This window comes from Leucoraja erinacea, chromosome 29 (genome assembly GCF_028641065.1).
Source record: "Leucoraja erinacea ecotype New England chromosome 29, Leri_hhj_1, whole genome shotgun sequence".
Classification (NCBI taxonomy): Eukaryota; Metazoa; Chordata; class Chondrichthyes; order Rajiformes; family Rajidae; genus Leucoraja; species Leucoraja erinaceus.
Genome location: NC_073405.1, coordinates 4,666,874 through 4,690,719, shown reverse-complemented (window position 1 = coordinate 4,690,719; position 23,846 = coordinate 4,666,874). Strand labels below are relative to the sequence as shown.

General features: G+C 47.4%; 1 protein-coding gene across 1 annotated transcript in view; it reads left to right on the top strand.

Annotated features, from left to right (window-relative positions):
• shc2 (SHC (Src homology 2 domain containing) transforming protein 2) overlaps positions 1-19,178 on the top strand; it is a 33,142-nt gene extending 13,964 nt beyond the window's left edge. The window contains exons 5-13 of the mRNA XM_055658386.1: positions 262-315; positions 2,363-2,414; positions 4,123-4,249; positions 6,798-6,966; positions 11,052-11,139; positions 11,772-11,921; positions 15,115-15,407; positions 17,041-17,177; positions 18,699-19,178. Coding sequence (XP_055514361.1) covers positions 262-315; positions 2,363-2,414; positions 4,123-4,249; positions 6,798-6,966; positions 11,052-11,139; positions 11,772-11,921; positions 15,115-15,407; positions 17,041-17,177; positions 18,699-18,702 — 1,074 coding nt within the window. The 3' untranslated portion in view covers positions 18,703-19,178. The remainder of the gene's footprint in view (positions 1-261; positions 316-2,362; positions 2,415-4,122; positions 4,250-6,797; positions 6,967-11,051; positions 11,140-11,771; positions 11,922-15,114; positions 15,408-17,040; positions 17,178-18,698) is intronic.
• Positions 19,179-23,846: the final 4,668 nt, after the last annotated feature.

The following is a 23,846-nucleotide window of genomic DNA, read 5'->3' as shown; positions in this document are numbered from 1 at the left end:
GAGACATCTGAAGAATCTGAAGAAGGACGCTGCCTGTCCCGCTGAGTTACTCCAGCTTTTTGTGTCTATCTATGGCACTTTAAGCACTTAGTATTAGGTCAGGTGCACACAAAAGGTTGTTGCATTAAGCAGGGTTTACAGGATTATAGGCAATATAAGGACATGGATAGAGGATAGAGGTTAAAGGTTGGACACCATGGGTCACAGGACGAGTTCTCAAGTTGTCTACCTTGAAAACATCATGTGCCTTTCATTTTACAGATAATCGCAAACCATAACATGCAGTCCATCTCCTTTGCCTCGGGTGGAGATATGGTAAGCAACCTTTACACTTGACACTGCTTCTACCTCACCTGCTCATTGCTCTAGGGCCTAAAGATGAATGGTCCTTTATAATTACTGGATCTCAGATATGGGGTGTGGGGTAACTCTGCTCCTGGACAGAATACTAGACACCAGGGATCTCTACCGAGAGGGTGAGTGTTTCCGATGGTTCAGCGAGCATGGCAACCGCCATATCCTGCTCCCCCATCACTTCTTCTCTTGCCCCATGTTCCTATAGATAGAAGAAATGAGCGAGGGTTTGATTATTTGATGGTGGACTGGATCGATGTTGCAGGCTAGAGTGCCATGGTCTGCCTTCCAGCCCCACAGTTCTGACATCTTCAGTAGGGATCCCTGGAGAATGATTATCCCTGGAGATCCTTGAATCTGAGATCACTGGCAAAAGGAACTGCACGGATGTGAACATACGATTGTCCAAGCCAAAGAACAATCTACCACCCAGATATTTCTCAGGAATGACACAAACCCCTGGCACAAAATTGTCCCAATGGCACAGTGGCGCAGCTCGTAGAGTTGCTTCCCTCATGGTGCCAGAGATCCGGGTTCAATCCTCGCCTTGGGTGCTGTCTGTGTGGAGTTTGCACGTTCTCCCCGTGACCACATGGGTTTCCACCCTGGGTGCTCTAATTACCTCCTATATCCCAAAAGCTTGCGGGATTGTCGGCAAATTTTTAATGTTTTAAAAAAAAAATCAGTTTATGGGCTGTGAATGTCACTATCCATTGCTCATTGCTTTGAATTAGGGAGTGGTTTAAAAGTCAATCATATTAGTGGACCTGGTCATATATCAACTGGTCAGGGTAAGGATGACAGATTTTCTTCCCTGACAGGCATTTAATAAACCAAATGGATTTTATTAGCAGTGCAATAGTTTTGTGCCTACTGCTACTAAACTTGGCTTTATTCCAAATTCCAGACTTATTTAATTACTTGTATTTAGCATACTCAAGTGCAATGGTGCAATTCAAAAACCTGAACCTAGGTATTGGGTAAGCCAGAGTGTTCAAGAGGGAACTGCAGATGCTGGAAGATCGAAGGTACACAAAATTGCTGGAGAAACTCAGCGGGTGCAGCAGCATCTATGGAGCGAAGAAAATAGGCGACGTTTCGGCCCGAAACGTCGCCTATTTTCTTGGCTCCATAGATGCTGCTGCACCCGCTGAGTTTCTCCAGCAATTTTGTGTACCATTGGGTAAACCAGATCCTGGTTGTTAGACAAGTCACTTAACCACAAAGCCACGATATCCATTGACCGGTAATTTTAAACGGAGAAAGGACTTCCACAAACTAGACCCGTTGAGTGGGCTGCGCTCACCACGTGTGTTCAGAGCATTCACGGGGACTCGCTCTATTTCAGTTGTCTCCCCATCATGTTGTCTCTTGTTATAAACCAGTCGTTAACCTGGAGTCGCCAGAGGCTGCAGGGGCAAAAAACGATCTGCTGGAGGGAACCTAGTGGGTCGAGCAGCATCTGTGGGCGGAAAGGAATGGTTGACGGTTCAGGTCAAAGGACTGGGAGTGGAGAGGGAAGATAGCCAGTGTAAAGAGGAGAGGAGGAGTAGTGGGCTGAGGAGGGGTGTAAGATGATGGGTATATGGAGCCAGGTAAGGAAGGGGAAGGGTGGAGTTGGGAGGCAGAGGCATGTGGATGATGAATGGAGGCAAACCGGATGGGGAAAAAAAGTAAAATGGCGCAGGGGTAGAGCTGCTGCCGTACAGTGCCAGAGACCCTGGTTCAATCCTGACCTCGGGTGCTGCCTGCACGGAGTTTGCTGTGACCACATGGGCTTTCTCCGGGTGCTCCTGTTTCCTCCCACAGCCCAACGTTGTGCGCGTTTGAAGATCAATTGACTTCTGTAAATGGCTCCTAGTGCGTAGGGTGTGAAAGTGGGATAACAGAGAACTAGTGAACAGGTGATTGATGTTCAGATTGGATTCAGGGGGCCGAAGGGCCTGATTCCACTCGGTATCTCTAAACGAAAGGAAACTAAATTGTAACTGGATATCTTCCCTTGCAGGATACCACAGATTATGTTGCTTACGTAGCAAAGGATCCTGTAAACCAAAGAGGTGAGTGTTTACAACGACATTATCTTCAATCGACGCACTGCATTTAACGTGGCAGATTAACGCAGGAGTATTTTGAGACAAAAAGTTACAATGGACCACAAAAAGAAATATGAGAATCAGCTTGGCCAGAGTATTAAGTTTTAAGAAGCGACATATGGGAGGAAAGAGAAATAGGGAGGTGAGGGTAGACAAAAATGCTGGAGAGACTCAGCGGGTGAGGCAGCATCAATAATAATAATAATAATAATCTTATTTATATAGCACATTTTTAGTCAACTTGCATTGACCCCAAAGTGCTTCACATAATTACATTACATTTACACACAGGCAAAGGTGGGTGAAGTGCCTTGCCCCAAGGACACAACGACAGTATGCACCAAGCAGGATTTGAACCGGCTACCTTCCGGTCGCCAGCCGAACACTTAGCCCATTGCGCCATCTGTCGTCAATGGAGCAAAGGAATAGGTGACTCTTCTTCAGAGGGTCTCGACCCGAAACGTCACCTATTCCTTCGCTCCATAGATGCTGCCTCACCCGCTGAGTTTCTCCAGCATTTTTGTCTACCTTCGATTTTTCCAGCATCTGCAGTTCCTTCTTAAACACCACAAGTGGGGGAGTCATTAAAGTTGGGGATGATCACGAGGTAGGAATTGGACGAACATAAACTTCAGGATTGTACTGCAGGTGATAAAAAACAAAAGAATTAAGACCATAGTGAGTATTTGAAGATAGGATGAGAACTTTGAAATCAAGGTGAATGCCAGTAGGGCAGTGGACACAGCTGGGGACTGGCAGCTGTTGCAAGTTAGGATGCAGGCAGCAGGATTTTGGAACAGCTAAAGGGATAACATGGGGTGGGGGGATTGGCCAGGATAATGTAGGAATAATGGCAACGACAGCCTGTAAGGTATTCAGCAGCAGATGAACGAGATCTAATTTGAAGATAGACACAAAACGCTGGAGTGACTCAGCGGGACAGGCAGCATCCTTGGAGAGAAGGAATGGGTGGCGTTTTGGATCGAGACCCTTCAGACTTGATATTGGTGGCAACATATTGAGACATGACTGATGCATATTAATATGGATTAATTGCCACACCTCTTTGGCTTCACTGGACCGTAACTCCTGTCAGAAAAGGTGGAAAAAAAACTGCTATTCTGAATGTTTGTGGAAAATAATTGATCATAACTGCACCTCCCTGTGCCCACGTGGGTTTATTTCGGGTGCTCCAGTTTCCTTCCAAATCCCAAAGACATGCGGGTTTGTAGGTTAATCGGCTGCTGTAGATTGCCCCTAGTGTGTTGGGAGCGGTTGGAAAACGTGCGATAACATGAACGGGTTGGCGTGGATACGGTGGGCTTAAGTGCCAGTTTCCTTGCTGTGCCTCTAAACTAAACTTATTTCTGTGCTGTTTGACTTTACGACTCTGGCTGTAATGGACAAATCAACCCTGACGCATTGTCACTTTACACGTATCCACAACTTTTATCTTGTTTATTTTTAGTTTTTAATCTTTATATTTGCTTTTAAGATCAATACACACTGTGTGTGCTCGCAGAAATCTGCGTTGTATGACTGCTTATACACTGTCCTGTCTGTATGTTGAGCCACGTCAAAGAAGATTTTCTGTTACGACAGACAATAAAGTTTTCTGAATCTGAATCTGAATCTGCTGAGACTAACAGAGACTCCTGTTCATGTCCTGCAGCCTGCCACATACTGGAGTGCTGTGAGGGTTTAGCACAGACTGTGATCAGCACGATCGGACAGGCCATTGAACTTCGGTTTAAACAGTATCTGCACACCCCCCCAAAACCAGTGGCGCCACAGGACAGGTAAGATCATTCTAACCCAGCTATCGATTTCTTTTTTCTTTTCTTTTTTTCTTTTTTAAATAAATATTTTTATTAGAGGTGATGTACAATAATATACTACATGAATAACATATTCCATTTCATGTACAACTTCTTATTTTAAATATAATAGTAGAGAAAAAGAGATATGAAAAGAAAGAAATATAGAGAGAGAGAAAGAGAATATTATACAGCTCGAAAAAGAAAAGAAGAAGGTGATGTGCACTAAGCAAAAAGAAAAAGAATAGGAGAGAGAAAAGAGAGAAGGAAAGAAAGAGAAAGAATTTTAAAGGGAAATGCCCGAGCAATCTATTCAAGCAATGAAACAAACTGAACCTGGTTAGTAATTTTTAAGATGGAACTGCAGATGCTGGAAAATCGAAGGTAGACAATAATGCTGGAGAAACTCAGCGGGTGAGGCAGGATCTATGGAGCGAAGGAAATAGGCGACGTTTCGGGTCGAGACCCTTCTTCAGGTTAGTAATTCCTTCCTTCTTTCCCATGGATGCTGGCTTCTACCAGGATACAGATCCGTCCCCTCCCCCTGCCATGGTGCTGGCTGTCAGTAGAGTATGGGGTCCTCTTCTCCCCAGTACACAGGCCTTCACTGTGTCACTGACCCCCATCCCGTGCGGGGTAAATCACAGACCCCCCCCCCCTTTCCTATCACAATGTGGGGGAAATCGGAGATCTCTGTCCCATCCCTGTTGGGGAATCACAGACTGTTCCTTCACTGAGTGGGAGAAATCACTATCCCACCACTTTGTAGGGATTCACAGATAGTTCCTTCAATATGTGTGGATTGGGGAGGAACTCCTGTCCCATGACACAGTGGGGGAATCACAGACCCTTCCTTCCATGTGTGGGGAGGTTCAACACCTGTCCAATCACAGTGTAGGCGGTTCACTGACTCGCGTCCCATTACTCTTTAGGGGAATCAAAGACCATTCCTTCACTGTGCGGGGGAACCACATTACCCCGATCCCATCACTCTACAGGGGAATGTGTAGCAAGGAACTGCAGATGCTGGTTTAAACCCAAGATGGACACAAAAAGGGGGAAGTAACTCAGCGGGACAGGCAGCATCTCCAAAGAAGGGTCTCGACCCGAAACGTCACCCATTCCTTCTCTCCAGAGATGCTACCTGTCCCGCTGAGTTACTCCAGGTTTTTGTGTCTAACTTCACTCTACCGGGGAATCATGGACTTCTCCTTGACTGTTTGGGGCATATTACTGACCACTGTCCCAATACACTGTGGGTAGAATCATAGACCACAGTCCCTTTGCCAACTTCAATGGTTCAGTGGTATTTTGTTGTCACATGTACCGAGGTACAGTGACATTATTATTACCTGAAGGGCTTGTCCTACTTAAATGATTTTTTCGGTGACTTGCCGGCACCCATCATAGTCGCAGCAAGTCGCTGAAAATTTTCCAAATGTTGAAAATCCAGCGGCGACCAGAAAAAGGTATGACTTTTTGATCGACAACTCTCGGCCAAACAGACGTCACCCCGCGACATGTCGACATGTGACGCCTGTATGGGTCGTGAGTATTCGCCCAAAGAGTCGTACCTTTTTCTGGTCCCCGCTAGATTTTCAAGATTTCAACGGCGACCTGCTGCGACTTATGACGGGTACCAGCAGTCGGCAATAAAATCCCGCAAGCAGAACAGGCCCTTTAGGGTCGAGGCCCCCAACCACGGGAGGACAAAGATGGGAAGAGATTGAACTTTTTTTCCGCCTTCCATCATAGTGAGGAATGTGGAGGAGTCACTGTGGTGGATGTTTATGTTAAAATGTATTTTGTGTGTTCTGTAGCTTTTTATTGGTATGACTGTACGGCAAATGAAATTCCTCGTATGTTGCAAAACATACTTGTTTAATAAAGTGTTATTATGATTATGATGAATCATTATTGCATACAGTTCAGTAAAAGAATTACTGAACACAAGCACAATCTAAATTAAGTGCAAGTGTCGAGGAATAGTAACTGAGGCTGTAGGCAAGAGCCGCCATGTTTTGCCACCATTTTCCATGTTGGCGCCCACCACAACCACATGCTCAATACCCAACGTGTGCAATAAGCCTGGGATGTTTCAATGAGGGATGCGCTGGAGGGCAGCCACGGTGGCGCGTACAGCGGTAGAGTAGCTGCCTTACAGAGCTTGCAGCGCCGGAGACCCAGGTTCGATCACGACTACGGGTGCTGTCTGTATGGAGTTTGTACGTTGTACGTTCTCCCCGTGACCTCGTGGGTTTTCTCCGAGATCTTGGATTCGTCCCACACTCCAAAGACGTACGGAGGTGTAGATCAATTGGCTTGGTGTGTGTGTGTGTGTGAAATGTCCCAAGTGAGTGTAGGATAGTGTTGGTATGCGGGGATCGCTGGTCGACACTGACTCGATGGGCCGAAGGGCCTGTTTCCGCGCTGTATCTCTAAACTAAAGATCAATTATTGCTGTGTACGAGGATACGATGAAAGAGAGTTATCACTTCAGCTGGACGTTTCTCATATTTATCCCCCGCAGGATGGCCGGCAGCGAGATGTCTGCCTGGGGTGAAGAGGAGGAGACGTCAGACCACAATTACTACAATAGCATTCCAGGGAAGCAGCCCCCGCTGGGGGGTGTGGTGGATGTGAGGGGCAGACACTGGCACGTACAGACCCAGGCACCATGCTCCTCAGGCACCCAGCAGGTACAGTAACTGTACCAAAATATAATGCTGCATAAACCCGAGTCTGAAGAAGGGTTCCGACCCAAAACGTAACTCATCAGAGATGCTGCCTGACCCGCTGAGTTACTCCAGCACTTTGTATCTTTTTTTTTGGAAACCAGGATCTCTGGATGCACAGAGTCTCTTGCCCAGAGTAGGTGAATCAAGGACCAGAGGACATGGGTTGAAGGTGAAGGGGAAAAGATTTAATAGGAATCTGAGGGTTAACCTTTTCACACAAAGGGTGGTGGGTGTATGGAACAAGCTGCCAGAGGAGTTGGTTGAGGCTGGGACTATCCCAACGTGGAAGAAACATTTAGACAGGTACATGGCTAGGCCAGGTTTGGAGGGATAAGACTCTCTATATCATTCCGTAAAGTCACTTTCAGTCACTTCAAACCAGGATCAAACCAGATGGTGCACAAGAGGCAGATTAAAATCCCCACCCACATTACAGCCCTCTCAACCCCCCACCCCCTGACCACCCACCACACCCCCCAAACCCACAGCCCCCCCCCGACACATTGCCCCGTCCCCAGTCCACCCACCTGCCTTCCTCTGGCCCCAAACCGTCCCTGCCGGGTGTTCACCATGGCTACCACCGATTGGTTTGTCCTCAGCAGAGGTCTTACCTTTGTCCCCCTCCGTCCCCATCTCAATGAGTTCCGCGCCCACCACGACTTGGAGCGCTTCTACCGTCGCCTCCGCCTCACAATGTACTTCCATGGGAAGGAGTCCTCGCCCCCCAATGATGACCCTTTTTCCTGCTCCTCCCCTTTTTCCTTCCTTCTCCCCTCCAAATCAGTCTGAAGAAGGGTTTCGGCCCGAAACGTCGCCTAGATGCTCCATAAATGCTGCTGCACCCGCTGAGTTTCTCCAGCAATTTTGTGTACCTTCGATCTTCCAGCATCTGCAGTTCCTTCTTGAACAACAGGCAGATTAAAATGCCTGTTTTGATGATTAAACCCATTTCCAGCTCCAGTAATCAAACAGGGTGGCTTGTTGCCTGTAAATGTATCAAGGAATAGAAATCAATATTTTGAAACAGTGGTCAAAGATTTTATAATGTGCAAAGAACAAAATGCAGAATTTGAGGGGGAAAAAGGTCTCAAAACAAGCAGCTTTTGTTGACAGGTCATTGATTGCACCTGATTGACCCTAATGGACCATTGATCGTGAGACATTAGTTTATATTTTATGTGGCAACTGAGGAATTCAAATTTAAGTAATTCAATAAAATCTGGACCAAAAAAAAAGCTAGTCTCAGCATCGAGGTATCCATTATATTACTAATTATCTTAAAAGCACATCAATGTTGCTGCTGATGGTGTTCTGGAAAGAGAATTGGCTTATCCTTGAAAATCAAAAAAAAAAGTACCTTGATACATTTACAGGCAATAAGCCACTGATGTAAGTCTGAAATACAAGCAGAAAATGCTGGAAGCATTCAACAGGTCAGGTGGCATCTGTGGTAAGAGAGAGAGAGAGGTAAGGTTTCAGGCTGAAAGCCTCCCGTTTTAGATGTATTATTGTCATGCAGTATGTATCAAGGTACAGTGAAAAGTTTTGGAGAAACTCAGTGGGTGAGGCAGCATCTATGGAGCGAAGGAAATAGGCAACGTTTCGGCCCGAAACGTTGCCTATTTCCTTCGCTCCATAGATGCTGCCTCACCCGCTGAGTTTCTCCAGCGTTTTTGTCTACCTTCGATTTTCCAGCATCTGCAGTTCCTTCTTAAACAGTGAAACTTTTTAATTTTGCGTGCTATCCAATCAGATCAAATAATATGCAGAAACAAGGAACTGCAGCTGCTGATTTATGCCAAAGATAGATGTAAAGTGCTGGAGTAACACAGTGGGTCAGGCAGCATCTCTGGAGTAAAAGGATGGGCGACGTTTTGGATCGGAACCCTTCTTCAGACCCCGAGTCTGACCCTTCATCAGATCCTTCTTCAGAGTCTGAAGAAGGCTTCTGACCTGAAGCATCACCCATCCTTTTTCTCCAGAGATGCTACCTGACCCGCTGAGTCACTCCAGCAATTTGTGCCTATCTTCGGTATAAACCAGCAGCAGCAGCAGTTCCTTCCCACATGCCCTTCCATAATCTTCCTGAGAAGATTACGGAGAGTCGGTTTGTCAAGGAGGACTCTCTCTAACTTCTACAGGTGCACAGTAGAGAGCATGCTGACCGGTTGCATCGTGGCTTGGTTCGGCAACTTGAGCGCCCTGGAGAGGAGGAGACAACAAAAAGTAGTAAACACTGCCCAGTCCATCATCGGCTCTGACCTTCCTTCCATCGAGGGGATTTATCGCAGTCGCTGCCTCAAAAAGGCTGGCAGTATCATCAAAGACCCACACCATCCTGGCCACACACTAATCTCCCTGCTACCTTCAGGTAGAAGGTACAGGAGCCTGAAGACTGCAACAACCAGGTTCAGGAATAGCTACTTCCCCACAGCCATCAGGCTATTAAACCTGGCTCGGACAAAACTCTGATTATTAATAACCAATTATCTGTTATTTGCACTTTATCATTTTATTTATTCATGTGTGTATATATTTATATTATAGTCTATGGACACATTGATCTGTTTTGTAGTAAATGCCTACTATGTTCTGTGTGCTGAAGCAAAGCAAGAATTTCATTGTCCTATACAGGGATATATGACAATAAACTCACTTGAACTTGAAATGAAATAAATCATTTTCAGCAGTGACTATGTTCTGGTGGTGTCAGTCTCCCTGTTACAGAAGCTGCCTGACGTTACTCCATTGCATCCTATAAAGGCTGAGTGAGCTTGTTCTTCTGACCTGCCTCACTGCCTTCAGTAAACACTGTGGAAGCGCATCATCAGTAATCATGGGTCTGGAAATATTGTGTGAGTAAGGCAGGGGTCACTGGATGGGTAAAGGACCAAGGTCAATCTAGCTAGTCCACAACTGACTCTGTAGTGACATGGCGTAGCTGGGCCGTTGACTAATCACAGCTATCGGTCTTTATTGATTAAAATGCAATGCATCCAGACACGAGGCCAAGCAACTCTGATTGATGGAGAGTGCTGTGAACCAGATCTTAAATTCTTCTGTTAAGCTGCATTCATCACTGTGTCGTAATAGTGTGGTCCAGAAAGATTATATTGCAGTAACAGTGTATTCTTGTAACATAATCCTGCACGTTCTTGTAATTACTGTAGACTGGGTTGGAGTTTGACTTTGACAATTGTTCCGTTTCTACTGACAAGGACTTTTGGTTCATAATTGCAAGGTACAGCTGAGCAAAGAGTAGATTAAAAGCCTTACAGAATCCTTGCCCTTGTTCGCCCTGGTTTAAAATACAAAAAGAGGGAAGTATAAGATACTAGTTAGGCCATTGCTCAAATACTCTCTATAGTTTTGGTCAGTAAACTAACTCTAACCCTCCCTTCTCTTCCTTGTGCCTCACCTCGATTCACACCGATTTCTCCCCTTCCCCCATCCCTTCAGGACTCTTCAGGTCATCTTCATGACTCGAGGGCCTGAGCTACAGGGAGAGTTGAGCATGCTCGGACTCTATTGAATGGAGTGCAGGAGGATGAACGGTGATCTTATGGTGTACGAGATCATGAGAGGAATAGATAGGGTATTTATAGATAACCCTTTGCCCAGAGCAGAGGAATCGAGAACCAGAGGACATGAGTCAAGGGTGTTTTCTTGTCATGTGTCCCAGACAGAACAATGAAATTCTTACTTGCAGCAGTACAACAGAATATGTAAGTAAGAATTTCATTGTGCTATATGGGACATGGGGGGTGGGGGGAAGATTTAATAGGAACCCGAGGGGCATCTTTTTTTCCACAAAGTGGGGTAGGTGTATGGAACGACCTGCAGAAGAGGAGGTAGTTGAGGCAGGTACTATCACAACGTTTAAGAAACGTTGAGACAGGTACATTGGTAGGACAGGTTTAGAGGAATAGGGCCCAAACGTGGGCAGGCGGGACTAGTTTACATGGTCGGTGTGTGCAAGTTAGGCTCAAGGACCTGTTTTAATGCTGTGTGACTGTGACTCAATGAGTACTCTCCTCTCATTCCAGATCAACGGTTCCTCACAGAGGGCAAACGCCCACCCATCGCAGCAGAACATGGACAGTCACAGTGAAGATGCAACATTTTTTGTGGCAGGTTAGATCCGATCTGTTCTCAACATCTCTGGGAGATTCCCGAGGTGGGGCAGCTCTTAAAGTGATGGAGCACACACCTCACCTCTATTGAAAGGAAGTCTTTCAAGCATCATATCCATTTCTCCTCCTCAATTAAAGCTAGAGGGCATTGATTTAAGGTGAGAGGAGAAAGATTTGATGACACAAAATTGTCCTTCAGGTCCACATCCCTCTAAATCTTTCCTATCCATGTATCTTCCTCAGTGTCTCTTAAATATTGTTTAAGAGACACTGGCAGCTCGTTCCATATACCCACCACCCTCTGTGGAAACAGTTGCCCCTCAGATGCCTATTACATATTTCCCCTCCACCTTAAAGGGAGTGATCTGGCACGGAGTGTTTTATGCAAGACTCCAGCATCTGCAGTCCCTTGTGTCTCAGTGATCCTGGTACTGCTGGGGTTGGAAAGGTTTGAACCCCACTGTGAGGCCAAGTGGATAATGATAAAAATGTCTTCAACTTTCACCTTGATTTAGATTGGAAAGTCCAGTTCTCGCTGCTGCAGACTCGCATCCTGCTGATTCCCCGACACTACACCTGCTCTTCGTTATTCCCATTGCGCATTGTTAACCATCTTGTCATTGTGAATTATAGGTGTGTCAGGTGATGGCTACCTTCAGCCGTATGGGAAAGTGCCTTGTGAACACATGTATGTGAATACCCAGGCTCTTGATGCCCAGCAGTGGTTGAATGGGACATCGGGGAGCATGGCTGGTAGTCCCGAGAAGGATGTCTTTGATATGAGTAAGTGTGTCTGAAACTGTCGCCTGATACAGGAGTAATCTTAACATCAGAATCGGAGCCTGAAGCCATTTTACCAAATCTGCCAATGAACCTTCTTAGAATCGTTAGGTGTATCCACTTCCTACCTGATCAGTTAATTAATTTATGGTCATTTAGTTTAGTTTAGAGATGCAGCGCGAAATCAGGCCCGTCGGCCCACCGAGTCCACGCCTCCCAGCGATCCCCATACACTAATACTATCCTACACACACTAGGAACAATTTACAATTTATACCAAGCCAATTAACCTACAAACCTGTACATCTTTGGAGTGTGGGAGGAAACCGGAGATGCTGGAGAAAACCCACGCAGGTCACGGGGAGAACGTATAAACTCCATACATACAAGCACCTACGGTCAGGATCGAACCCGAGTCTCTGGTGCTGTAAGGCAGCAACTCTACCGCTGCGCCACAGTGCCGCCCATCCACACCCTCCTCCTTCCTGCAACCCAATACTGACTTGAATCAGTTTTGTGATTCTCTGAATGACTGACCCTGTGATAAAAGCTCCTGCCTCGGCACAGTTCTGGGCAAACATTTCACTGTGGGAGAGGCTGAAATGAGAGCTTCACATGGTGGCGCATACAGTGGTAGAGTTGCTGCCTGACAGCGAATGCAGCGCCGGAGACCCAGGTTCGATCCTGACCACGGGTGCTGTCTGTACGGAGTTTGTACGTTCTCCCCGTGACCTGCGTAGGTTTTCTCCGGGAACAGCCTGTTTCCGCGCTGTATCTAACAGATACCGGGCTAGTTGGACTATCATTTCCAGCTTTCTATTTCCTTGCTTTCTGGGATAACTGTGTTGCATTTGTAATTTTCCAATTCTCAGGAACCTCTCCTGAAAGCAGAAAGTTTTGGTAGATCACAGCTAATATATTGACTAGAAGATAGACACAAAAAGCTGAAATACCTCAGCGGGTCAGGTAGCATCTCTGGAGAAAAGCAATAGGTAAGGTTTCGGGTTGAGACCCTTCTTAGACCCGAAACGTCACTTATTCCTTTTCTCCAGAGATGCTGTCTGACCTGCTGAGTTACATAGAAACATTTTTTTAAAAGTTGCAGAAGTAGGCCATTTGGCCCATTACGTCCGAGCCAGCACCACCATTCAATATGATCATGGCTGATCATCTAAAATCAGTACCCCATTCCTGCTTTTTCCCCATATCCCTAAGGGCTAAATCTAACTCTCTCTTGAAAACATCCAGTGAATTGGCCTCCACTGCCTTCTGCAGCAGAGAATTCCACAGATTCACAACTTTCTGGGTGAATTTTGTTTTTCCTCATCAAGGTCCTAAATGGCCTACCCCTTAATTCTTAAACTGTGACCTGTGGTTCTGGACTCACTCAACATTGGGAACATTTTTCCTGCATCTAGCCTGTCCAATCCCTTAAGAATTTTATATGTTCTATAAAATTCCCTCTCATCCTTCTAAATTCCAGTGAATACAAGCGCAGTCGACTCATTCTTTCATCATATGTCAGTCCCGCCATCCTGAGAATTAACCTGGTGAACATACGCTGCACTCCCTCATTAGCAATAATGTCCTTCGTCACATTAGAAGACCAAAATTGCACACAACACTCCAGGTGCGGTCTCACCAGGGCCCTGTACAGCTGCAGTAGGACCTCCTTGCTTCTAAACTCAAATCCTCTCGCAATGAAGGCTTTCTTCACTGCCTGCTGTACTTGCATGCTTACTTTCATGTGACTGATGTACAAGCACACCTAGGTCTCGTTGTGCATCCCCTTCTCCTAATCTGACACCATTCAGATAATAATCTGTCTTCCCATTCTTGCCACCAAAGTGGATAACTTCACATTTATCTACATTATACTGCATCTGCATTGCATCTGCCCACTCACCCAACCTATCCAAGTCACCCTGCAGTCACATAGCAACCTAATCGCAGCCCACACTGCCACTGAGCTTTGTGTCATCCGCAAACTTGGAGATGTCACATTTAATTCCCTCGTGTAAATCGTTAATATACATTGTAAATAACTGTGGTCCCAGCACCAAGCTTTGCGGCACCCCACTAGTCACTGCCTGCCATTTTGAAAAGGACCCATTAATTCCTACTCTTTGCTTCCTGTCTGCTAACCAGTTCTCTATCCACGTCAATACCCTACCCCCAATACCATGTGTTTTAATTTTGCACACTAATCTCCTGTGTGGGACCTTTGTAAAGGCTTTTTGAAAGTCCAGATACACACTGGCTCTCCCTTATCTGGTGTTACATCCTCAAAAAATTCCAGAAGATTAGTCAAGCATGATTTCCCCTTCATAAATCCATGCTAACTTTGGCCAATCCCATCACTGCTTTCCAAATGCGCTGCTATAACATCTTTAACAATCGACTCCAGCATCTTCCCCACCACCGATGTCGGGCTAACTGGTCTATAATTCCCCGTTTCCTCTCTCCCTCCTTTCTTAAAAAGTGGAGTTACATTGGCTACCCTCCAGTCCACATCAACTGACCCAGAGTCGAGAGTTACTCCAGCATTTTGTGTCTATTTTCGGTTTAATCCAGCATCTGCATTTCCCCCCCCCGGCACATAATACATTGACTATCTCTACAGCCCACCTCCTTTAGACCCTAGAACAGAGACCACCAAATCCAGGGGACTAAAGAGGTTCCAAGTGCAAACAGCTCAGTTCCTGTTCATCTGCCCAATGCATAGTGGCATAGTGGGTGGCACAGTGACATAGCATAGTGGGTGGCACAGTGACATGGCATAGTGGGTGGCACAGTGACATGGCATAGTGGCATGGCATAGTGGGTGGCACAGTGACATGGCATAGTGGCATGGCATAGTGGGTGGCACAGTGACACAAGTAGAGTTGCTGCCTTACAGCGCTTACAGCATCCGGGTTCGATCCTGGCTAGGGGTGCTGTCTGTACGGAGTTTGTACGTTTTCCCATTGGGTTTTCTACGAGAGCTTCGGTTTTCTCCCACACTCCAAAGACTTACAGGTTTGTAGGTTAATTGACTTGGTACAAGGGTAAAAACGGTCCCTAGTGTAGGACCGTGTTAGTGCGTGGGGATCGCTGGTCGGCGCGGACCCAATGGGGCCCATTCCCACGCGCTGTACCTCTAAACTAAACACATTCGACAACTAGCCTTCTCATTTATGTCATCTCTCCACCAAAGGGCCCTTTGAGGATGCCTTGAAGTTGCATGATGCCGACTCGTGCAAAGGGGGAATCCACGGGGCTGGATGCAAGTGGCCAAATGCTGGCTTGGCCAGGGACGCAGAGGAGGAGCAGCTGAAGCGGCAAACCTGGTACCATGGGAAGATCAGTCGCAAAGTGGCCGAAGCACTGCTGGTTCAGGACGGGGACTTCCTGGTGAGGGACAGCCTGACCAACCCCGGACAATATGTCCTGACTGGGTTGCACAATGGACAGGCAAAGCACCTGCTGCTGGTGGACCCTGAAGGAGTGGTGAGCAAACCTACTTTGGGGGAGTGGGCAGGGCTACCTCCAGTTCGGTTCAGTTTGCCATCAGGTGTACCGTGGTGCAGTGAAAAGCTTTTGTTGCGCGCTCAGGATAAAGGATTGGACAGGCTAGATGCAGGAAAAATGTTCCCGATGTGGGAGGAGTCCAGAACCAGGCGTCATTGTTTCAGAATAAGGGGTAGGTCATTTAGGACTGAGACGAGGAAAAATTTCTTCACCCAGAGAGTTGTGAATCTGTGGAATTCTCTGCCGCAGAAGGCAGTGGAGGCCAATTCACTGGATGTTTTTGAGTTAGATTTAGCTCTTAGGCAGGGGAATCAGGGGAAATGGGGGAAAAAGCAGGAACGGGGTACTGATTTTAGATGATCAGCTATGGTCATATTGAATGGCGGTGCTGGCTCGAAGGGCTGAATGGCTTACTCCTGCACCATTTTTTTCCATGTTTCAAACCAGTCAGCAGAAAGAAAATACATGATTACAATCGAGCCGTCCACAGTGTACAGATACATGATAAGGGAATAACGTTCAGTGCAAGGTAAAGTCCGATTGAAGATAGCCTGAGGGTCACCAATGAGGTAGATAGTAGTTCAGCACTGCTCTCTGGTTGTGGTAGGATGGTTCAGTTGCCTGATAACAGCTGGGCCTGTATCTGGTGGTGTGTGTTTTCACGCTTCTATACCTTTTGCCCGATGGGAGAGGGGAGAAGAGGGAGTGGCCGTGTTTGTGGGTTGAGGCGGGAATGCATCAGCAACCGGGGGTGAGCACGTAACATCACCTTGACTGATTTGCTGATAATCCCGTCCACACTCAACTGCAAAGGCCAATAGAACATAACGTGCTGGAGTAACTCAGCGGGTGAGGCAGCATCTCTGGAGAACGTGGATAGGTGACGCTTTGAGTCTGGACCCGTCTTCAGATTGATTGTAGAAGGGGAGAGGAATTAGTGGAATTCTCTGCCTCAGAAGGCAGTGGAGACCAATTCTCTGGATGCTTTCAAGAGAGAGTTGGATAGAGCTCTTAAATATAGCAGAGTCAGGGGATATGGTGAGAAGGCACTGAATGTGGACGATCACATTGAAGGGCCGAATGGCCTGCTCCTGCACATATTGTCTATTGAAACAGGAAAAGAGATGGTGGGACAAAGCCTGGCAAGTGATAGGTGGCTACAGGTGAGGGATAGGGGGGAGGAGGGTCTGATTTGCAGATGAGTGGACAAAGGCTAGAGATGAAAAGGATACAAAAGGGATAGAGAAGGGGCGAAGAGGCTATAGGAGGAGAAAAGAGGAGTTATATTATCAAACCAGAGGGAGGGACATAGCTGGAAGGGGATGGTGGTGAGTGGCAGGGGGGGTGGGAGGAGTGGTGGGGGTAGAGTGGGGAGCGTTGGAATCACTCAGCGGGGTAGGCAGCATCCCTGGAGGTCGTGGATAGGCAATGGCTCAGATCGGGACCCTTCTTCAGACTCCAACACTTTGTATTGTACGCAAGATTCCAGCATCTGCAGTTCATTGCGTCTACAAAGAACAATACCTCATTGAAGTTTCCCAGTCCCACTTCCTCCTGTCTCTGTCAGCCAGCTTCTCCTTCAGTTTAATACCCCATCTTCATGTCCCTCCAGGTGCGGACAAAGGACCTGCTGTTCGAAAGCATCAATCACCTGATCAACTATCACTTTGAGAGTGAAGTTCCCATCGTTGCGGCTGAGAGTGAAGTCTATCTGAAACGGGTCATCAGGGGGCCGCACGCGGTGTCAATGTGAGTGTTGGTGTGTTGGTGCCGCTAACTGTTTAGTCGTGAGTGTGAGTGTTGGTGCCATTAACTTTGTGGACGTGAGTGTGAGTGTTGGAGCCACCAAGTGTGTAGTCTTGAGTGCTGGAGAAACTCAGCGGGTGCGGCAGCATCTATGGAGCGAAGGAAATAGGCGACGTTTCGGGCTGGAACCCTTGAAGGAAATAGGCAACGTTTCGGGCCGAAACCCGGAAGGGTTTCGTCCCGAAACGTTGCCTATTTCCTACGCTCCATAGATGCTGCCGCACCCGCTGAGCTTCTCCAGCACTTTTGTCTACCATCGATTTTCCAGCATCTGCAGTTCCTTCTTAAACGTGTAGTCTTGAGAATCAGTTATACAGTTATACTCCTTTTTAAAGGGAATCAGAATGATGTAATTTTATAGTACTTTATCTCTGCTGCTAGAGGAGGGGGTAGAATAGATACATTGCTGTATTTGAGCCATTTAAATGGGAAGGCATTGAAGGATATGGTCCTGATGCAGGCAATATGATTAGTATAGATGGGTAAAAGGATTGGCGTACACATGATGAGTCAAAGGGGCTGTTTGTGTCAATAATTACTCTATTGCTTTTGATATTGGAGAAGACGGGGATGATTAGGTTAACGTATGATGAGCGTTTGATGGCACTGAGTACTCGTGGGTTTAGAAGGATGAGGGAAGAAAGACCTCATTGAAACTTACCGAATAGTGAAAGGCTTGGAAAGAGTGAACATGGAAATGATGTTTCTAAGGGTGGGAGAGTCTAGGACCAGAGGGCACTGCCTGAATAAAAGGATGTACCATTAGAAAGATGAAGAGGAATTTCTTTAGTCGGAGGGTGGTGAATCTGTGGATTTCATTGCCACAGAAGGCTGTGGAGGACAAGCCATTGGGATTTTTTTAAGTGGAGATTGACAGATTCTTGATTCATACAGGTGTCAGGGGTTAAGGGGAGAAGGCAGGAGAATGGGATTGAGAGAGAAAGATAGATCAGACATGATTGAATGGCGGAATAGACTCAATGGGCCGAAGAGCCTAATTCTGCTCTGATGACTTATGAACATTATAAGGTCATAAGTGATAGTAGAATTAGGCCATTCGGCCCATCATCTACTCCGCCATTCAATCATGGCTGACATATTTCTCCCTCCTAACCCCATTCTCCTGCCTTCTCTCCATAACCTCGGATACCCATACTGATCAAGAATCTATCTATCTCTGCCTTAAAAATATCCATTGCATTTGCCTCCGTAGCCTTCTGTGGCAAAGAGAGGTAGTCTGTTGCTAGCGCACCTGACATGAGATTCTTTGAGTAGACGCTATACTGACAAGAAATTACCAAGTGTGAAGAGGAAAGAATTCAACACTGTTCAAAATTCTCCTCCGGCAAATAATACCACAGATTCACCACCCTCTGACTAAAGACATTTCTCCTCGTCGCCTTGCTAAAAGAACGTCCTTCCTCCTACTCCCATTGCCGCTAGGTTTGTTTCTCTTGTTCACAGGTGATGCTCGGTGTGATTTGTGAATGTCGGGACGTTTTGTTCAGGAAGCTCAGCTCTGGACTGGATGACTCTGAAGAGCCCAGTCGGTTGTTGAACAGAGTCGTGGGTCGAGATTCCTGCTCCACACAGCCTGCTCCCCCACCCTGCTCCTAGAGAGCCTCATTGGACACGTGGCTTCCTGCAGACAGACAATCGCCGCACCATTACAGGCCAGGCAACGGGAATGGACAAGACTTGCTTGCAGCTGATCGTTACGTCGCTCACAATCAGATGACAAATGACGGAGTCAACGTAAATCAGGACTATGCTGTTGTTTGTGTCCTATATGTTCAACACAGAGGATAACAGGGACTGGTTTTTAGTGCAACTGGACAGTGTGTGGTTTTGTAAATATTGAATGATTACATTTAATCCCTCCTCTACCTCACACTCTCACTCTCACAATGTCTCTCTCACACTCACTCTCCCCTCACACTCACTCTCCCCTCCACTCTCCCCTCACACTCACTCTCCCCCCCTCACACTCTCACACACACTCTCCCCCCCTCGCACACTCTCCCCCTCCCACACTCTCCCCCTCACACTCACTCTCTCCACCCTCACACACTCTCACACTCTCTCCCCCTCACACACTCTCACACGCTCTCCCCCTCGCACGCTCTCCCCCTCCCCATCGCACGCTCTCCCCTCCTCACACTCACTCTCCCACTCTCACCCTCTCCCTCTCGCACTCGCACTCACTCTCCCCCTCGCACCCTCTCCCCCTCGCACTCACTCTCCCCCTCGCACTCACTCTCCCTCTCGCACGCTCTCCCCCTCACACTCACTCTCCCCCTCCCACTCACTCTCCCCCTCGCACACTCTCCCCCTCGCTCACTCTCCCCCTCGCACTCACTCTCCCCCTCGCACTCACTCTCCCCCCTCGCACACTCTCCCCCCTCACACTCTCTCCCCTCACACACTCTCCACTCACTCTCCCCCACTCACACTCTCCCCCTCACACACTCTCCCCTCCACTCTCACTCTCCCCCTCGCACTCACTCTCCCCCTCGCACTCACTCTCCCCCTCCCTCGCACACTCTCCCCCTCACACACACTCTCCCCCTCTCACACACACACACACACACACCCCCACACACACACCCACACACACACACACACCACACACACACACACACACACACACACACACACACACACACACACACACACAGATCAACGGGTGCAAGAACTGGAAGATGTGGGAGGGGGGAAGCAGGGGTCAAGTGTGGAGCAGAGGTGTACACAAAAAAACCAAGGTGTGGCACCAGGGAGAGGGCATGGGTAGCCTGAAGTGGAATCGCGTTAGGCAGGATCAATGTCAAGGTGCTGACAATCGGGTTATGAAGGAGTTACACACATCTTTGTAAACCCCACCACTGTTCTTGCTGGGAGAGGTGAGGGAAATGGACCTTGTTGGGACCTGGAGGGTTGTAGGGGTGGGAGCAGTGGGAATCTGGACCTGTGCTCTGGTGGCTTTCCGAGAGGATTGCATACAATACGCTCAAACTTTATTTATCCCAGGAGGGAAATTGATCTGCCAACAGTCATAAAAACAAAAAATACATGAAACATGAAATTAAAGTGACGAGTGGAAAGGATTGGGGATGTGCAAAGATAATGGGGGGGGGGGGGGGGAGAGTGCGTTTCAGTCTCAGTCTACCCCACGACAGAAGGAGGAGGAGTTGTACAGTTTGATAGCCACAGGGAAGAAGGATCTCCTGTGGCGTTCTGTCCTGCATCTTGGTGAAACCAGTCTGTTGCTGAAGGTGCTCCTCAGATTGACCAGTGTGCCATGGAGGGGGTGAGCTGTATTGTCCAGGATGCACCGCAGTTTCAGGAGCATCCTCCCCTCCAAGGCCACCTCCCATGAATCCCAACTCCAACTTCGCCCCCAGGACAGAGCCAGCCTTCCTGATGAATTTATTAATTCCCATTGGCATCCGCGGCCTTCACCCCGCTGCCCAACGTGGCAGCGATGAAGATGGCACTGGGTACCACCGATTGGTAGAACATGCGCAGCATCTTACTGCAGACATTGAAGGAGAGGAGCCTTCTCAAAACGTACAGTCCCTTCTTGTTCAGGACCTCAGCGTTCCTGGACCAGTCCAGTTTACTGTCCGGATACATTCCAAGATATTTGTACTCCCCGGTACACAGCATGTCCACATCATCGATGGAGACAGGGGACAGGGGTGTTCCTCTCCTCCTAAAGTCCACCATTAACTCTTTAACCCAGTGAGAGGGTTGACCAGGAGAACTTGCCTCTCTAACTCCATGATCAGCACCCACCCTGGCGCCTCTTGTGAATTTGGGAGGATTTTTTGGAAAGAAATTCCCAGATGCTCTCCCTGGTTTTGATCTGTCCCCAGCGTAAGTGTAAGTGTAAATATTTCGAGGACATGGACTAGGAATCAAAACGTTCGATAAGGTGACTCTTGTGAGGAGAGAGCTGGGGCTCTCTGCCGGCTGAGGCACTCCATTAAGAGTGAGGGGTGTGGAGTGCATTTTCTGGGTGTGATTTTGGGGGGGGGGGGGGTAGGCATGAGCTGGGTCTTGGGTGGTCCTGGCAAGACGGGACTCCACTGGGGACGGAGGGAGTCTGCCTCACGCTGGTGATATTTGGTATTTGTTTATTATTGTCACTCGTACCAAGATAGTGCAAAACATACAATTGTAAGGATTTACAGTACTGATGATTATAAATCGAGCTTTGTGATTCAAATTCTTTCCCTGATCTTTGAAATAAAAATGAAATTTGAAAGGTGTTCAACCTTGAGATCACTCACACCACACACGGGCTGCTTCATGGAAATAACTCTCTGTTATGGCTATAATCTTATGCTGGCTGAGGCTTCTGTTGGCTCCCAGAAGATTAACTGATGGAAGGGGGATGAGTCAACGCTCCCACACAAACCCAGATCTTCTCCACTCCTGCAGGGTGCTCTCAATCACACCATGACTGCCTCTTGTGTCAACCCAGCCAGACAGAGCAAAAGATTACATTCCCATCAGGGCTGGGCTGTACAAGATTACCAGACATGGGAGGAGAAATGGGAGGCAGTTCATTTCTGGATCCATCTGGCATTGCACTCTCAAAACAGACGGCTGTGGAGGCCAAGTCACAATCACAATCATACTTTATTACCCAAGTATGTTACCCATACGAGGAATTTCATTTGCCAAGTCAGTCATACAAATAAAATGCAACAGATGGGGCAGCAGTCCAACCCCACGGTGTGCTTGTGGAGAGCAGCAAACAATGCAACACATCATTGGAGCATGCCCTCAACAAAGACTCAAAGGAGGACTTGTCACCCTTCATACAGCAAATCAAGAGGCAACTGCTTGGCTAAAGGACTTTGCATTTGCTAAATAAATAAATGCAACAGAACACACAAAATACATTTTATCATAAACATCCACCACAGTGACTCCTCCACATTCCTCACTGTAATGGAAGGCAAACAAATACTTCATATCTCAAAGATTTTTAAAGCGGAGATTAACAGGTTCTTGGTTGGTGAAGGTATCAGGGTCATGGGGTGAAGGCAGGAGAATGGGGTAGAGAGGGAAAGATAGACCAGCCATGATTTTGAAGGCGGAGTAGACTTGATGGGCCGAATGGCATAATTCTGTTCCTCGAACATATGAAAACAGTGTCCATTGGACACAAGCACTGGCGTAACTTAGCAGGCCAGTCAGCATCTCTGGAGAACATGGATGGGTGACATTTCGAATCGAGGCCCTTCTTTAGACTCTTGAGGACAAATTCCACCAGGCAGAGGAAAGTCTTAGTTAGAGGGAAATTGATTTGGACTGAAGGATCTCGACCCGAAACATCACTTATTGACATTCTCAAGAGATGCTGCCTGACGCGCTGAGTTACTCCAGCACTTTGTGTCCTTTTGTGTATGAACCAGCATCTGCAGTTCCCCATTTCTACCTTTATAGTGTCCTTTGGATTTGTCCATGTTGATTGATTCTTTTGAGAAGGTGATAAGGAGGGTCGATGGGAGTAGAGCATTTGATGACAAGATGGAATCTAGGTAGGCATAAGGCAGGCTTGGGAAAATAGCAAACGCCCAGGCGAACTGAGGGAGAGGGGCAAATTGGATCCAAAATAGGTCCAGTGGCAAGAAGGGGATTGTTCGTTGGAGTTTTTAAACCAGAGCAAGGCTGCTTCAATGAGGTTCCAATGACTCCCTATTCACTCCCTTGAATTTTGTAATATATATTAACGATTTAATCCTACATCTGGATGTGGGATAAAGCAATTTTCAGATGATACAAAAATTGATCTTGTGGTCAATAAGCAAAAAGCTTTCGACTGCAGAAAAATATTAATGGACAGGAAAGTGGCAAATGGAATTCATGCCAGAGAAGTGTGATGTAGTGCATTTGTTGAGGTGCATGAAGCCAAGGGGAATATACTATACAATAATGGTTTGCACAGTAGTACAATAGAGTTGCTGTGGTAATGCAGCCCGTGGTGGTAGAGTAACAGCGGTAGAGTTGGCGGCACGATGGTACAGCGGTAGAGTTGCTGCCACACAGTGCCAGGTTTGATCCTGACCTCGGGTCCTCTGTGAATGGAGTTTGTACGTTCTCCCCATGATCGTGGGTTGCGTGGGTTTTCTCCGGGTGCTCCGGTTTCTCCCACGACTTTCCAAAGACTTACAGGTTTGTAGGCTAATTGGCATTGTATAAATGTAAATTGCCCTTAGTGTGTGCAGGATAGTGTTAGTGTGCGGGGACCACACACTAACACCGAAGGTCCTGTTTCCGCGCTGTATCTCTAAACTAAAACTAAAATGTTCCAGAGTAGGGGGCAAATTCGAGCTGACCCAATGAGCAAGTCCCAAGGAGGTCGAGATGGGCCTCCACAGCCCGCCTGGGTGCCATATTTTCGGGGGTGGTGGGGGAGTTAAACCAAACTGCGCTCTCGTAATCAAAGATCATAGTCTTTTTGTCCGGATTAAAGGTGGTTTCCGGATAACCGGTGGTGGGCCTGGACATCCCAAACCGCGCCCAGCGTCAGCATGACGTCACCACGCACGCCGCCTTCTACCGCGGATTACGTCACACGGCGCCACCCACCCAGACCCC